This window comes from Phalaenopsis equestris, unplaced genomic scaffold, assembly GCF_001263595.1.
Source record: "Phalaenopsis equestris unplaced genomic scaffold, ASM126359v1 Scaffold000107, whole genome shotgun sequence".
NCBI lineage: Eukaryota > Viridiplantae > Streptophyta > Magnoliopsida > Asparagales > Orchidaceae > Phalaenopsis > Phalaenopsis equestris.
The window spans coordinates 463612-479800 of NW_018164549.1; the positions used below are offsets into that span (position 1 = coordinate 463612).

Here is a 16189-nt window from a genome sequence, read left to right on the forward strand (position 1 = left end):
CCGAATTGCGAAGTTTGTGCGCGCGGGAGTGCGAATTGTGCAAAAGGCCACCCTAAGGCTCAAAAGGTCCTATAGGGATCCCTTTTGGGTTCCTCATGTTGGTTTCATCCTTCTAAGTGTTAGAAGTCAATACCACACACGCGAAACCACAAAAGAGTACCGAAGCGGGTTGAATTTCTAGAATGAGGCGGGTCTCATTTCTAAGGTTCTAAGATAGTCGAAGGGAGGTCCCTAAGGCTAGATCCTAAATCCTAAGAGAAAGATTAGACCTCACTAAAAATGAGGTCAACATATATCTGTGTGCGTGTGCGCGCACGCTCTTATTTTATTAAATTATATGCTATAGTCAAAATATAGGCTCTCTCAATTACATTTCTGTTACTTGTGTCATACCCATCATGAATCCTCTCGCAATTGATGATATTAGAAATGATATGTTCATTTAAGTGACTTCCAATAAATATTCATTCTTTTTAAGTTTATGTTGTTGATTGTTCATTTTTTCTGTGATTGATTTTTAAGCTATCTTCTAATACTCAACTCGAGAAGCATAAGCATTTGCCACACTTATAATGTCATCATCGGTATCATGAAGACAATCACCCTACTACAAGTCCCATTCACTTTCCATTTCTGTTGTTAATCCTTTTAATATACATATCTTATAACTTTCGCAATGTCCTTGAATTCTCCTCTTTACTATTTTCAATTTTGTGAACAAACAATCTTTATTTTTTTTCCTAGACAATTTATCTACCAGTGCACTTGCCTTACCATTCAAGCTTCTCAAATTCTATGTAGCAAATCTAGTATAAGCTTTAGGCCTGCTCAGCTCTTGCTTAATTTTCATCACAGTTAAGGGATCTGGTGTGTCATTTTTGATGAGGTCGTTGCCATGCTTATTTTTCGCCATATCTAAATTAAGTTGTACATTCTCATTTAGGGATGTTGCTATAGAAATCCCCTTATTTACTTCTTACTGCAGAAACAATAAGCAAAATTCAAATTTAAAATAATTTCATTATTTTTAGCACATTAATTTTATGATTAGCTATCAGCCTAACAATCAGCACCTCCCTACCTTCTCATATGGGCTTGAGCCTGGCAATGACTATTTTTTAGTGCATAAATTACCGAGATCATAAATAGGAGGCTGGTGAAAGTGGTGGAAAATGATACGTTTATTTATGAAATCATATATTTTGTAAAGAGCATGTTGAAGATCTCTTGCCATATAATATTTTGGTGGTATATTTATATTGTATATTGCCTCTTTATTATTAAATATATGGTTTCTGCGCTTGCATTCTTTTATTTTGCAGCTTATCTCATAAGTCAAGGAAAGATGATATTTTAGTTTTGTTTTTTAGGAAAATGATTGATTTATCTGTCTAGGATTCTTGAAATCTCACTCTTAGGCCATGTATTATGTAATTTGTGAATTTTTAATGATTTTCTTACATCATCACTGGTGTAAACCTCGTTTATCTTATCCTATGCAGCTTAATTCAGCAGACGCAGAAGCTTTTTATGGAGAAGAGTAGCCCTGATGATACAAGAAATGTATCCATCTTTTCCATTTTTAGCAATTGATATTACGTAATGGCTTTTATTAAATGTAGCATCTGTTATAAACTTTTGGGGCGTTTACATGCATATCACACAGTTATGTTTTTGCATATATAACATCTGTATATTCATATTTCCATGAATATCACTCAAGTTTTTAACATCACATCAAAGATAGGACAATCATTATCTTTTTAAAAGTGAAATACACCTTTTTTTATGTATAGGTTTGTAACACCTGAATGGTATAATTGTAACAATTATCAAACTTTGGGTGTTAGATATGTAAATAAATAAGAATTGTGATAAATTTTCCTGAATTTTTTAGTCTTGATTTACTGGCTAGTATTGGCGTTAACTGATTGAGATAATTGCTAATATACACTTTGTAGTTTTTTATGCCTAAAATAATTTTGACATGATAAGGGTCTTCATTTACATCATATTAATGACCTCTGTTACCTTTTGATTACATTAGACGAAGTTATATGCTGACGTTATGGTCATATTTATTTTTTAAGCCTATATAGTGCTAGCTATCTTCTTTACTGGAATCACTTAGGGCGCTGAAGCTGTATCGCCGTACATGGCTGAATCTGTAGATAATTGCTAAGCTTGATAATATCAAAACGTGTGGTGTAATTTACTACAAGAATCTTGGGCTGGAATTTTGGGGTGGGGATGAACCTCCTTAGTTTAAACTCAAAGGCCAACAACTTTTCGGGCTGGAATTTCGGGGTGGGGCATGAATGGGGAATGTTTGAGGGGATGGCGATACATTTGATCATGGTCCCTATAGTTCTATCATCTTGGTATACCAGCTAATCCATTTACGGATTTCAAAGAGCTTTAAGATGTAATGTCTTAAGGAATTTGATTAGCAACATCGCAAGCAAATCAAGTTGGAAATGTATCTATGTCAAAGAGGTGCTTTTGAGCTTTGTGCTAACTCATTTACTAGTAGAGGGTTTCCTGTATCCATTTTTGTTTAATTTTTTAGAGGCGAGGCATGGGTTCAATGCAATTCTAAGGTACTAATTGTGGCCAAATAGAGCTTCATGGCGCTACCATTAATCTTCATGTGTTTTGAATATTGATTGGATTAAAGATCAACAATCATGGTTGTTCACAATAATCAGATCAAAGATCAACGACCCTGCGTACTAACCACTCTTCAAACTAACCAGGTAGAAGCGATTCTTCAAAATATTATGTTATGCATGATGAAGTTGGCCAGGGAAAGGATCAGAAATTATACTTGTACTTGCACATGAGGCAAACGAGCAGTTAAATGTTTTGTTGTCAGACTTGAGGAAGTCAAGCTCATTATTGCTGATTTTGAATTGAAAGCAAAGCCATGTGAGGAGGGAAAAAAAATTTGTGTGTGGGAGACCAATTGAGCAAGAGTGTGGAGGCTTCACGCGAGGTAGAGAGGGAGGGAGAGGAGCTGAAAGCTAGAGCAAGGGGTGCATTGCATGTGTGCTAGGTCATGCATTAGGGAGTACAAGGGAGATAGGTTGCATGGAGTGGCTAATTTGGAGCGAGAAGTTGTGCAGGAGTCCAATGAGAGACATGGAGAGGCATGGAGAGGCGGTTGGTGAGAGTTTATAGGAAAGGGTGAGATGAGTGAGATCTAGGTGAGGAAGAAGTGTTTACTTTGAAAAAAATGTTGAGATGGGAGATAGAGATGCTATCTTCTATAAAAGACTACCTGCAGACCAGAAGGTCTTGAAAGAATGTTAAGAGCTCTCTTCCTAATGGACACAAAAATAACCATTCCTCATAGTCTCTGTAGAGGGTAAACCATCACATGAAAACTAGAAGCTCAAGGCTACAAGGAAGTGAAGAAAGAATATGGACAAGAAACAGAAACAAAAAGGATCAAGAGCTCATTGCCGGAGCATATTATCTAAAAATGGTAGCTATGATCTGAGAGGATCTTTTGTTAAGTTTTTTACATCACATTATTGGATATGAAGATGAAGTCATGAAGAGTCTGCATGTGAAAATGGATCACCAACAGAACATCATACGAGGGAGATTAAGGCTCGAAAACCTGGCTGTTGGATTGCAATATAGATTAAAGTAGATTAAGGATGAGTTTCAAATGTTTATTATTTTCTTCGAATTTTGGATTTACTGTAGAAAATACAAAGTTGTTCCTTGTTTTATGGAATTAGTTTAGGAGGGGCAATATTCCATTCAATTTTTATAGAAGATAAAGTTTAGTTCAAATTAATTACATTTATGTAATATAACATGCACTGTTTTATGCAATGAAAGCCAATCCTAAATTATTTTCTTATTCCCCACCTTCCGTCTTGGCTTGACATTTCAACAAAACTAGCGTTATAGCAAAAGTCATAGCAGACCATGGTATTACAACAAAGATACAATAATAGTTTGTGACAGCTACGATGTTGTAGCAAAAAATCAAACTTGATGCTCTAGCTGAAGAGTTTGATGGTTTATGGAGTCGACCGAGTCTTGCAAAATAAGTGAAGAAAAAGCTATTACTTTTCTTTTTTTTTTTTTAAGGATAATTAGGAGAAATAGTTTTGATTCATTTATAGTTTCTTTAGGAATCCTAGTCTTCATCTTCAAGTTTCAAACGTCTTTAGCACAAATTATTTAAGACAAGTGCGACACCATTAGAAAAAGGGGTTTATTTTATTTTATTTTATTGTGATGGGGTTGCTGGGGTGGGTTTTGGGGTTGGGGATGAGTGTTAACTAGAACAAAGGTTACATCTATTTGTCATCATTTGAATTTACTTTACAACTTTAGAAATTTTAGTCAAGATTAAGGCATGCAACTACCGCTGCAATTTGTATTAAAATCTAGCTTGACCTTGGATTCAGAAAGACTCTTTAGCCCTTAGTTCAAAATGATAAATTTGTCTTTCCGAACCTAAAAAAAAATCACCTAATCATTTGTCATTATTATTATTATAACATCTATTATTCTAATTCATCACCATGAATTATATAATCATAGCAATGAGCTAGGCAATCTTTGAAGTTAAACTTTGGAAGAGAAAAAACCCAATATAAGCCAATAGTCAACAAAACTACTGTTTTAGCTTCAAAAATCACCCAATGATTCGATTACATTTTAAATAATTTCAGTAGGCTGACTCAGATAGTTAATACTAATGATGATGTTGGCAAATAAAATTCAATGTTTAATAGGAACAGTAAACAACATTCCAAATAATCAACAGAGGATTTAGATACTTTGAAAGAGGGATTACCTTTGAAGGTAGATTCTAATGGGTTATAATTTTTTTATCATTTCTACAGTCCTGTAACATATGATGAATTTTGTCTCACTCAAATGGGATATTCTATTTATAAGAAATATTTTTAGATATTAAATACTTGCATAATCACTCTTTTTCTTTATCTAGTCAATATTGCAATTCTACATGAAAGAGGTGATTAAACTGATAGAGCAAGACATCGCGCGCCCTATGGACTAATTTTTTTTTTTTTCCTGATATTCAGATGGGTTTCCAGTTTGCGGGAAGAGCTGTATATACTGCTGTATGGATTGCTGCTGTTTCTTTGTTCATGGAGTTACTGGGTTTCTCAACCCAGAAATGGCTCACTGCTGGAGGTCTTGGAACAGTGCTGCTAACACTGGCTGGACGTGAGGTATCATATAGACTTTTGTTTGCTCGTCATCTTCCTTGGATATTTTTGACTACATGGATAATATTGCAATGCAGATATTTACAAACTTTCTGTCTAGTATTATGATTCACGCTACTCGTCCATTTATCGTAAATGAATGGATCCAAACTAAGATCGAAGGGTATGAAGTCTCTGGAACCGTCGAGGTTAGATTTGAATATACTGTTAAGTTTTTAATTAATCAATCAGAATCCTCTTCTTTTTTTTTTGTTTTAATTTCTTGGCTATGATTGCTATTTAAACTATATTTTAATTGTTTTTTAAAGATAAGGAACCAGTTCTTTACGGTAATTATACTCAACATTGGTTTATTCCCTCTCAGCATGTGGGTTGGTGGTCTCCAACTGTTATTAGAGGTGAAGATCGTGAAGCGGTTCATATTCCTAACCACAAATTTACAGTTAACGTTGTGAGAAATCTTAGTCAGAAGACTCATTGGCGTATAAAAACTCATCTTGCAATCAGCCATTTGGATGTTAATAAAATTGGTGTAAGTATTGCTCTGTTTTTTTTTTTTAAGAGTTTCATTGAATTTTTACTACATTTATGCTATTGCTTTGAAGTTATTGTTTTGTGTAGTTCTGCCTCAGTGCTTAGTCTTGGACTCTTGAAATTTATTGTTCTATGCAGAACATTGTAGCCGACATGCGAAAGGTGCTGGCAAAAAATCCTCAAATAGAGCAGCAGAGATTGCACAGAAGAGTATTTTTGGATAATATTAATCCAGAAAATCAGGCTCTCTTGGTAAAACACTGCCCAGTTATATAAAAAAATGCATATCTTTATCACACTTTTGAGTTTGTTTGTTTGGTGGTGCTGCAGCATTGAACTGTTTGTTTCAAATTGAGCGTGGCAACTTTGTTTCCAAATCAGATACATTTCTCTTCCAACCTTAGTCCTACCCTAAAAAGTGTACCTCTGACCCTCACATCTTTTCGAACTATTATGGCTTTTGCTAATATCATATTTATTATTTTGACATAACCAGTGGTACGGAATGTACTCTTGAATTTAAACACATCCATGGTAGAATGAAGTGTTATTTTTCCTAGATGCATGCATACGGAATATACATATGAAGGAAGATTGACTAAATGAGTAAAGTGTCAAACTAGCCTTTGATTTGCTTACATGGGGCCATTTTAGTCCCAGAGTCTATAAATATGTCAAATTCTTCCACAGATTCTTTAAGTTGTAGCTGAAATTTTTTATGTCAAATTCTTCCACAGATTATTTAAGTTGTAGCTGAAATTTTCTTTCGCGGGGGTCGTATCAGCTCATATTAAAATGGTCTGGAGATTAAATTGACATTTTTATAGATTTTGAGACTGAAATGATCCCCTGTGAAGAGTCAGGAGACTATTTTGACACTTTTCTTTTGCCTAAAATACTAACCTTTTTTTAATCATTTTAAAGAGATTTTTACTGGGATACAAATATAAATTTACTTAATTATCTGGAACATTTTGAAATCTTTATTTATATTCTATCCCAAACTAAACTTCTAGCCCATGCAATATTATAAGCATTCCAACATGAGGATTATTAGTGGGAAACATCATGTTGTTGAAAATGGCGGTTTGTGGTAGCGATGGCAATCATTTAAGCTTGGCATTGGCTAGCTAGAGTTGATGGATAGGAGCATCATCCTCACGGATCGAGTCACTTGTGATGTTGAAGGTTGGGGATGAAGAATAAAGAGGGAGGTAGATCTATGGAGGCTTGCCATATGTCAATGTACATATGGATGGGTTGATGCCTGCTATGTTTCTATGGTTTCGTCAATGCTACTATAGTTAACTCATAAGGTTGAATGAAGACATAAAAATCAGAGAACTTTCTTTATGGATTTGATTGAAGGAAACGAAGCGACATTATGTCTGTGATTTAGACGTACTAATTTCATCAAACCCTTATTTCATGAAGATCATTAAGTTTATATCTTGATGCCAAATGTCCAGGTGACCTGAATTAAATATTTATATTTTTTTAATGATGTTTCAATAAACCCTTTTATTGGATTTCTTGTGAAGGATCTAAATATATCATTAAGGAAGATCTCTTTAACAGTATCATTTTGGTTGACTTCTCTGTTTTCCTTAACCCACAACCAGCCTCCGAACTTCAACTTATGGCTTCTTTATACTTGAAACTATGCGTAATTAAGCAAAATCCAAATTTGTAATTCCGCTTTTTGGATGGTTTGATTTCTTTGTAATAAATTCAACTTACCCATGCAATTTTTGGTCTGGAACATTTCTGAACATTTCGTGTTATAATTTCAGGCGTTCAGATATTTTATTTACCCAATGATTTTGATCTGTATATAGAGTTCCTTTTATAACCTTCAGTTTCTCTTTGCACTGTATTTGCAGATTCTTGTCTCATGCTTTGTTAAGACTTCACATTTTGAGGAGTATCTGTGTGTCAAGGTAAGAATTCTTTGTTTCTCAAGTATGTAAAGGAGCAAATTCAAATATGCAATTTTGGCACTTTACAATTTTGGCACTTTACAAGGAGATATTAGCGTCAGAAGTTGTTTAATATGATCTAACTTCAAAAAAATCTATGAATTTGATGAATTACTACTATTTCTCCTGAAAATATGAACAGGAAGCTATCTTCTTGGATCTCCTTCGAGTAATCAGCCATCACCGAGCCCGACTGGCAACTCCAATTCGCACCGTCCAGAAGATATACGGCGATGCCGGTATTGAAAACGTCCCCTTCTCCGATACCATATTCACTCGTGCCGAAACTACCAATCGTTCACTGCTTCTGATCGAACCTTCTTCAAGAATCAACAGCGACGAAAAGGCGAAACTCCGTGCTTCTGCGCGAACATCCGATGCACAACAAGGAGCAAAACCATCCACAACATCCGAGCCGAAGGTGACCTCAGCTTCGGAAACCCTCCCTGAGAAGAATCAGCAGAAGAAGGTTAGTTCTGTAGAAGCTCAGCCGAAGAGCATGAAGCCGGACTCGTCAAAATCAACGACGACGACGATGACAACAACAACGACGCCGCATTCCGGGGCAGCTCCTCAAGTTAAATCAAGCGTGGAGAAGCCTGCGGTTGTATTGGAATCCCTTAATGAGCAGGTGGACAGCATGACTGCTGTTGTTCCTAAGAGCGAAGGGGACCGGCCATCTAATGCAGTCGTTTCGGTGCGGCCTTCGTTTGAAGATAATATCGTGCTTGGCGTGGCTCTTGAGGGCTCGAAGAGAACACTTCCGATCGAGGAGGTGGAAGCAAAGGAAGTAGGGGCTGCGGTCGGTGGGAATGGAGCTCCTGCTGCTTCCACTGGGAAGGATAGGAAGAATGATGTTCCTAACAAGTAGAGGTAACTAGTATGATTCATGTTTGTCTGTGTTTCTGAGAATTATTGGATGAAATTGGGTGTATAGAGAAATTATGTTTAAAATATTTGTGTATAATCTTCAGGTATAGAGAAATTTAATTCTTATTATACGAGCCTTAGCTACCAGATGGAAGTATTTTATTATGTGAAGGCAGAGCGATTGAATATTGGATTAGGAAGATGCTAAAGGTGATGAGATTGAATATTCTGATGTATTGCTATTACTAGAGCTGTAAATGAGCAGAGCTTGGGCTAGCTCAGGTTTGGCTCGTGTTCGAAGTTGGCTCGTGAATAGGGTGATCTTGTTCGGCTTGATATAAATATTTTTGTTCATGCTCTGCTCAATGTTAGACTTCAAATTAGCTTGTTAAAATTAATTGAAAAAAATAGATGTTGAGTGTTGGATTTGAATCTGAGTCAAATTTATGTAAAAAAAAGCGTAAAATTATATTATCACACAAGTTATTATGATTTAAACTTAAATATAAATATATATAATATATATTATATAAATAATGTATATAATATAATATTATATAAATAATTAGATGGTTTTTTTTTTTTTATGTTGAGCTAAAACGAACGGAACACAAGTGAAGAAAAAGTTGTTCGTGTTCGGCTTGTTTACTTAACGAACGAGCTGAACACAAGTTACTTAACATGATGAGTTTTTTTGAGTAAATATAAGATAACAAATAGTTTTTATATTGTTTATATGAGAATTGCATGCATACCCCTCAATTCTTAATTATTTAACTAACAACTAAATGTATAGATAAATTTGCTATATATATATATATATATGGCAAACTTACCTGTACATAAACATTAAAGTAGTGATTGTACAGTCGGCTGGATATGTACCTTTTTAGGGCTCCCAGACTCATTTATATATATATATATATATACCCTAAAATATTCCTCACTACACCTATCTCACTAGGGGTACAAGTGTAATTTCATGATAATTTGTAATTTTTTGAATTATTTATATAATTGATGAGTACTTGATTTAGTACTCAAATGATTGGCTAGTTATTCTTCCTATTTGACTTGAAAGGGCCTATCTACTGAACTAATTAAAGCCTTGAGATGAACGCACCTTATTTGAAGATTCAACGGTCGATATTTTTTTATTTTGTTTTCAATAAAGTGCCACACATCCCATCACAATCATCCACTAAAAAATTATGGAAGTTAAAAACAATCAAAAAAATAAATTGAAAGATTTACATACATACCAACTTCTCCGTATTTCATATCTAACCCCTTAAGTTTTTAAGTTGTACATATTGTTGAATTCTTTTAGGATGTAGGATTAGATATCGTTCGTAAATACATGTAACCTGATAAAAGATCTTGTATCATAGAGAGATAAGTAGAGAGACAGAGAGATGGATGAAAGTATATTGAGGAAAGGATTGGGAAATGTAGTAATTTCGAGTCTCTGGAAGCCAGAGGGAAGCGGCTCCTCAGAGGTTCCCTGAGTAACATGATTTTAGAGAGAGAAAAGAGGGAAATGACGATAGAAAACAAACTTCAAAGAGGGAGTAAAGAAGTTGGAGGTTCAAATCTCCACTCTCTTGCATTTTTCTTAGCCTTTTATACATGTGGGAGGAAAAAAAAAATGAAATAATCAAAGTATTACATCTAGTACTACACGTTAAATTTCTCCAATGTCTTGATGGAAAGACTATTTGCTAGTGAGAGGTTGACATTGCCAGCAGGTAGACATTTCCAAGTTCTTTAGTGGAAAGATTGAGTCCCAAGTGTTGGGTGACATCTTTAATAAAAGATTGATGGATAAACTTATTAGTCATGATTATTTTCCTTGCTAATTGCCCTACCACAGAAAAATTTGGTTGTCCTTTCGAGGAAGATGAGGACAAACTGATCTGCAAACATGCTCTATTCAATCACTTCGATGGATGAATTTGATTCAGCCGCTTCGACAGGTATTTTTGGATTAGCTGTTTTGGCTGGTGGGCTTTATTAGCTACTTCAGCAAATAAGCATCATTCATCAATTTTAGCAGGTAGGTTTGATTCAACCACTTTGATTATCTGGCTTGATTTTGTAAGAGAAATATAGCGAAAATTTCCTAAATGATCTCATTTTTGTATGCACATATATTTAAATAATATAAATTTTCTGGGAGGTATAGATGTAAAAAACAAAATGCAAAATGCCAATAATTCCGGGAAAAAAAATGATAAAAAAAGACTGACGGCTTCAGCTCTCTCCCAGCGGGGCCCTACACAGAGACCTGTTCCCAACACGGAAGTCAAAAGTTCAAACTTTGAACAGCTTACGCTTTCAGACTGCTTCCCATTCTCAGCGGCGAAGCCTATAAATCCAGTCTCCTCCCCAATTCTCTTCCCCAGAACTTCGACCCCCTCTTCTCTCACTAAAAGCCAGCAAAAAATTCCTCTCTCTCTCTCTCTCAGAGTTATAAAAAAGATGTGTTTTGATGCGGCAAGAATGAGCATGGAGAAATCCTCCTCCTTCAGCAAAACATCCACACAGTTTCTGCTCTCTGCTCCTCTCGACAGCACTCATAAACGCTGTAATAACAGAGCAGCAAAGTTGGAGCTGGTGGACTACGATTCCCTTCCGGAGTTCCTGAAGGACAACGAGTTCATCATCAACTACTACCGCTCCGAATGGCCTCTCAAGCAAACCATACTCAGCATCTTCTCTATTCATAATGAGACTCTCAACATCTGGACGTAAGCACAAATCAATTTACCATTTTTCTTTCTTTCACATCCAATTTCATATAAAAGATCAAATTTTTAAAAAAATTTCTTTGAATTCTATTGAATTGCAGGCATCTGATAGGCTTCTTCATCTTCCTCATGCTCGCCGGCTATGCTGCATCAGTCTTCCCATCTGTTTCAACAGCTAATCCCCTGCCACAACTCAGAACTGAAACCAATTCACCAAACACCATTTTTATCTACAGAGCAAATCAAACAACAGAGCTATCAGCATCTCCCTCTTCCCAGCTGATTGGATCCCCTGTCTCCCATTGGCCGTTCTACCTCTACCTCGCCGGAGCAATGTTCTGCCTCCTGATGAGCAGCGCCTGCCACCTCCTCTCCTGCCACTCTTCAAGAACAAGCTACATCATGCTCCGCCTCGACTTCGCCGGAATCTCCGGCCTCATCGTCTCCTCCTTCTACCCTCTCGTCTACTACACCTTCACTTGCAATCCCTTCTTCCGCGACCTCTACCTCACATCCATACCCTTCTTCGACTGCCGCGGCCGCCGTCTCCCTCGTGCCAGTGTTCGATTCACCTCAATTCCGGCCCGTTAGATCGGTTCTGTTCGCTTGTATGGCGGCGGCAGGGGTGGTGCCCATCGTCCACAAGATGATGGTTTTCGGTGATCGGCCGGAGGCGGTGGTGACGACGGGATATGAGGTGGTGATGGGGATGTTTTACGGGGTGGGGGTGGTGGTGTACGCCGCGAGGGTGCCGGAGAGGTGGCTGCCGGGGAAATTTGATCTTGCCGGACACAGCCATCAGCTGTTTCATATGTTGGTGGTTGCGGGGGCTTACACGCACTATCTGGCGAGTCTGGTCTATCTTGGCTGGAGGGAAGCCGAAGGCTGTTAGCGGACTTCCACCATGGACTGCGGACTACGCGGGAAAGAAACGGTCTTTGTGTGGGAGCTAATGTATATAATATTCATTGGTTGACTTTGTTGACAATTTATTGATTTTTTAAATTTAAAATTAAATTCTTTTGTTGTAATTAGTGGATTATTTCTAAGTGTTTTTAGCATATAAAATTTCTTTAGTTGTTAATGTAAATTACATTATTGTAGCAATGAAAATCGTTGCGTTATTGCGGTTAGATCAAATTCTCGTTGGCATTACTCTGGATGAAAATTTCTTTATCTGGGGATTTGGATCCCCTCTAGCACAACTGACTTTAAGAATATGATACTAGAATTGTTAGGCACATTAAGAGTGGCTAGATGCTTCTATAATAGTCTCTAGTCATATATATATATATATCTAATTTTTTTAAGTTATTTGCATAAATGAATTCTCCAAAGTATTTCATTGTTTCATAAAGAAATTAATTTTTTCGTTAATTCATGAAGAAAATATAAAAATTCAAATTATGGTTATTAACATGCTGCCTAATATACTTTTTAAGATTTTGAATAAGTTATTGTGGGCAATAACTCCTTATCACATGTTTGTGGGAGAATAATGTTGATTCAAAGGCTAATGCACAAGAGGGGGACCACCATCTTCATCCAAATGCTAAAGGAAACCTCATCGACAAAAATAAGAATGGTGGAAGTTGATGGTGGAGTGAATTTCATGTGATTGAGATTTTAGCTTGTTGAATCCAAAACTATCCGGAAGACACACCTAAAGAATAAAGCGTAAAAGTGGAGAAAAAAAAAGGGCAGAGAAAGCTTAGTAACGAACAATAGAATAGTGCAACTTTTATTCATGAAATGTATCTCTATTCATAGGAAGGGTTGTAAGATTGCATTATGTATCGCTTGTAAAGTAAGTAAAGCAGGGGTATTTTATCAAGTACATAATTATGTGGTCTGGAATAAGAGAATGTGTCTGGTCGGGTATGGCCAAGAGCTTGAGAAGCCGCCAGACCAGATTTAGAGCCAGGAGACCACACACAGGGAGGCTAAGCGAATGACTAGCCACATCATTACCCAGGCGACTATGACTGAAGGGTGGACCGAAACCTATTCCCGGCCGACTGCTTTATATCCAGACAGTTTTTATCATTCACTCGGCCTGATTATTGGGATGCAAGCGGATTCGTACTAGTAAAATAACTGAGTTTTGTCCGTCTTGAGACTATTTTTCTCTAGCCTACAGGAGCAGATCAGATGAATATGAGCCGTCGGATTGCCTCTAGTGAGTCCTTAACCATCACACTATCATCTCCATCGATCGCTAGATCTCTTTAATATTTATGCTGATACATCTTTTATGTACATAGCCAATATTATCTTAAAGGAGACACTACACCCAACATCTTTAAGTTTTTATCTTGCTTTTTATCGATCCATCATCCTTCTCTCATTTGTTATTTGCATTATATAATCTGTTACTTATCACAACAGTCACTTTTACTGTGATACTGATACTTGCTCTTATTGATATTCACAAGTTTATAACCAAGATGTTCTCATAATTTCTATAGACATTTACATACATACCTCCCAATTCCCGCATATTTATAACTTCTAACATAAACTATAATACTTTTAACACTTAAAAATATCACTATATTAACTTATCAAAAGTAAAATACATAATTTCATGCATACAAAAGATGACATATATATAAAAATTAAAATTTAATACGTAAATATATAGGAATTAAGTGATATTCTAAGTTATAAAAGAAACCAAATATATAATATGAAATAAAAAACATACTTAAAATCAACCTAATTAATCTAAAACCTCTTAAACAAAATCTTTCATAAAATAGCTTGTCTTGCTTACAACAAGCTAAGCTGTTCTTTAATTAGAACCAAACAAAAAAAGAAGGAAAAAAACCAAGTCAAACTTTGACCATTGACTTTTTACACTTGACTCCAAGGCTTTATCTCTTTTTGCACAAAGTCCATTGTGCCAACCAGTCGCTATCTTAAGGTTAATTTTTTTCTTAATTATTTCAATCAGCAGCTGAATGGACGAAATGAAATCCAGACTAGCAACCCTCGGCCTGTCTCCAGCCGAAGTACACCAAGCTCGCTAGATAGTGCGTATAAGCCCCCGCAACCACCAACACATGAAACACCTGATGGCTATGTCCGGCGAGATCGAACTTCCCAGGCAGCCACCTCTCCGGCACCCTCGCGACGTAAAGCACCACCCCGACCCCGTAAAACATGCCCATCACCGCCTCGTATCCCGTCGTCAGCACCGCCTCCGGCCGGTCACCGAAAACCACCATTTTGTGGACGATGGGCACCACGCCTGCTGCCGCCATGCAAGCGAACAGAGCCGATCTAACCGGCCGGAATTGAGGCGAATCGAACACCGGCATGAGTGAGACGGCGGCGGTGGAGAGGCCGAAGAATGTGATGGATGTGAGGTAGAGGTCGCGGAAGAAGGGATTGCAGGCAAAGGTGTAGTAAACCAGAGGGTAGAAGGAGGAGACGATGAGGCCCGAGATTCCGGCGAAGTCTAGGCGGAGCATGATATAGTTCGTTCTTGAAGAGTGGCAGGAGAGGAGGTGGCAGGCGCTGCTCATCAGGAGGCAGAACATTGCTCCGGCGAGGTAGAGGTAGAACGGCCAATGGGAGACAGGGGATCCAATCAGCTGGGAAGAGGGAGATGCTGATAGCTCTGTTGTTTGATTTGCTCTGTAGATAAAAATGGTGTTTGGTGAATTGGTTTCAGTTCTGAGTTGTGGCAGGGGATTAGCTGTTGAAACAGATGGGAAGACTGATGCAGCATAGCCGGCGAGCATGAGGAAGATGAAGAAGCCTATCAGATGCCTGCAATTCAATAGAATTCAAAGAAATTTTTTTAAAAATTTGATCTTTTATATGAAATTGGATGTGAAAGAAAGAAAAATGGTAAATTGATTTGTGCTTACGTCCAGATGTTGAGAGTCTCATTATGAATAGAGAAGATGCTGAGTATGGTTTGCTTGAGAGGCCATTCAGAGCGGTAGTAGTTGATGATGAACTCGTTGTCCTTCAGGAACTCTGGAAGAGAATCGTAGTCCACCAGCTCAAACCTCCCTGCTTTGGTATTACAGCATTTATTAGAACTAGTTCTGCTAACAGAAGCAGAGAGGAGAAACTGTGTTGAGCTTTTGATGAAGGAGGAGGATTCTTTCGTCTTCATACATGAAGCCGCCATTGTTGTTGCCTCCAATCCCATTTTCTCTTATTGCTCTTATCGCAATCGTTTTAGAGAGAGATGAGAGAGAGAAAGTTGATTGAGGAGGAGCGGCGGGGAAGGTTATGAATATATAGGATGCCGATTTAGAAGATGATTAGGGTTTCAGGTTTGAACGGGAAACGGTCGCATTTGGTGTAAAGTGGAATTCATACTGTTCTCAATCAGATTTTTCAAAGTTATATTTTTTCAAGCAAAAATCATATATTTGTTTTTTATACCTTTCAACATTTACAGAAATTTCATAAATGCGGCTTATGAAATTTCAATCATGCCTCATCACATGCTTCAACTCCATTGATGCGCAGAAGATCTGAAATTTCATAAGCCTCCATTGATGCGCAGAAGATCTGAAGATATCGCAATGAACAAAGAATAGAGGGAGTAAACCATTCCGCCAATGCATACAACCCACTTATTTTTTTATGTATTTACATATCTAAGACCAAAAATTTTAATTTTTATATATATATCATGTTATTTATGCATAACAATATTTTTGATATGATCTGAAATTTTGGAAGATAATGAATTTGTAAATAATAGAAATCAAAGAAAAATGGTATTTTTAAAAGCCATTCTTCAACGCTTCACTTCCCCAACCATAACTAGTCAAAATCATCAACTGGACATTGACATAACTGCCAA

The 16189-nt window shown here is 37.0% G+C and overlaps 3 protein-coding genes across 5 annotated transcripts in view; 2 read left to right on the forward strand and 1 right to left on the reverse strand.

Moving 5' to 3' along the window:
* LOC110020736 (mechanosensitive ion channel protein 2, chloroplastic) overlaps window positions 1–8752 on the forward strand; it is a 30908-nt gene extending 22156 nt beyond the window's left edge. For all 3 annotated transcript variants that reach the window (XM_020718933.1, XM_020718934.1, XM_020718935.1), the window contains 7 exons: window positions 1503–1563; window positions 5076–5225; window positions 5300–5410; window positions 5587–5754; window positions 5895–6008; window positions 7640–7696; window positions 7878–8752. In XM_020718933.1, coding sequence (XP_020574592.1) covers window positions 1503–1563; window positions 5076–5225; window positions 5300–5410; window positions 5587–5754; window positions 5895–6008; window positions 7640–7696; window positions 7878–8606 — 1390 coding nt within the window. In that variant the 3' untranslated portion in view covers window positions 8607–8752. The remainder of the gene's footprint in view (window positions 1–1502; window positions 1564–5075; window positions 5226–5299; window positions 5411–5586; window positions 5755–5894; window positions 6009–7639; window positions 7697–7877) is intronic.
* A 2149-nt stretch (window positions 8753–10901) lies between these two features.
* Window positions 10902–12468, forward strand: LOC110020832 (heptahelical transmembrane protein 4-like). The gene is given in 3 exon segments (XM_020719088.1): window positions 10902–11355; window positions 11457–11873; window positions 11875–12468. Coding segments are annotated over 3 exon segments (1059 nt in total). The 5' UTR covers window positions 10902–11086; the 3' UTR covers window positions 12248–12468.
* A 1871-nt stretch (window positions 12469–14339) lies between these two features.
* Window positions 14340–15502, reverse strand: LOC110020698 (heptahelical transmembrane protein 4-like). Its single transcript, XM_020718893.1, has 2 exons — window positions 15234–15502; window positions 14340–15132 (listed from the first exon to the last, which is right to left on the reverse strand). The coding sequence occupies exons 1-2, from the start codon at window positions 15500–15502 to the stop codon at window positions 14340–14342; spliced, it is 1062 nt and encodes a 353-aa protein (XP_020574552.1).
* Window positions 15503–16189: the final 687 nt, after the last annotated feature.

Coding starts and splice junctions, on each gene's coding strand:
- LOC110020698 (XM_020718893.1), bottom strand. CDS start 15,502: ATGGCGGCTTCATGTATGAAGACGAAAGAATCCTCCTCCTTCATCAAA. Junction 15,133..15,233: donor GAGACTCTCAACATCTGGAC/GTAAGCACAAAT, acceptor ATTGAATTGCAG/GCATCTGATAGGCTTCTTCA.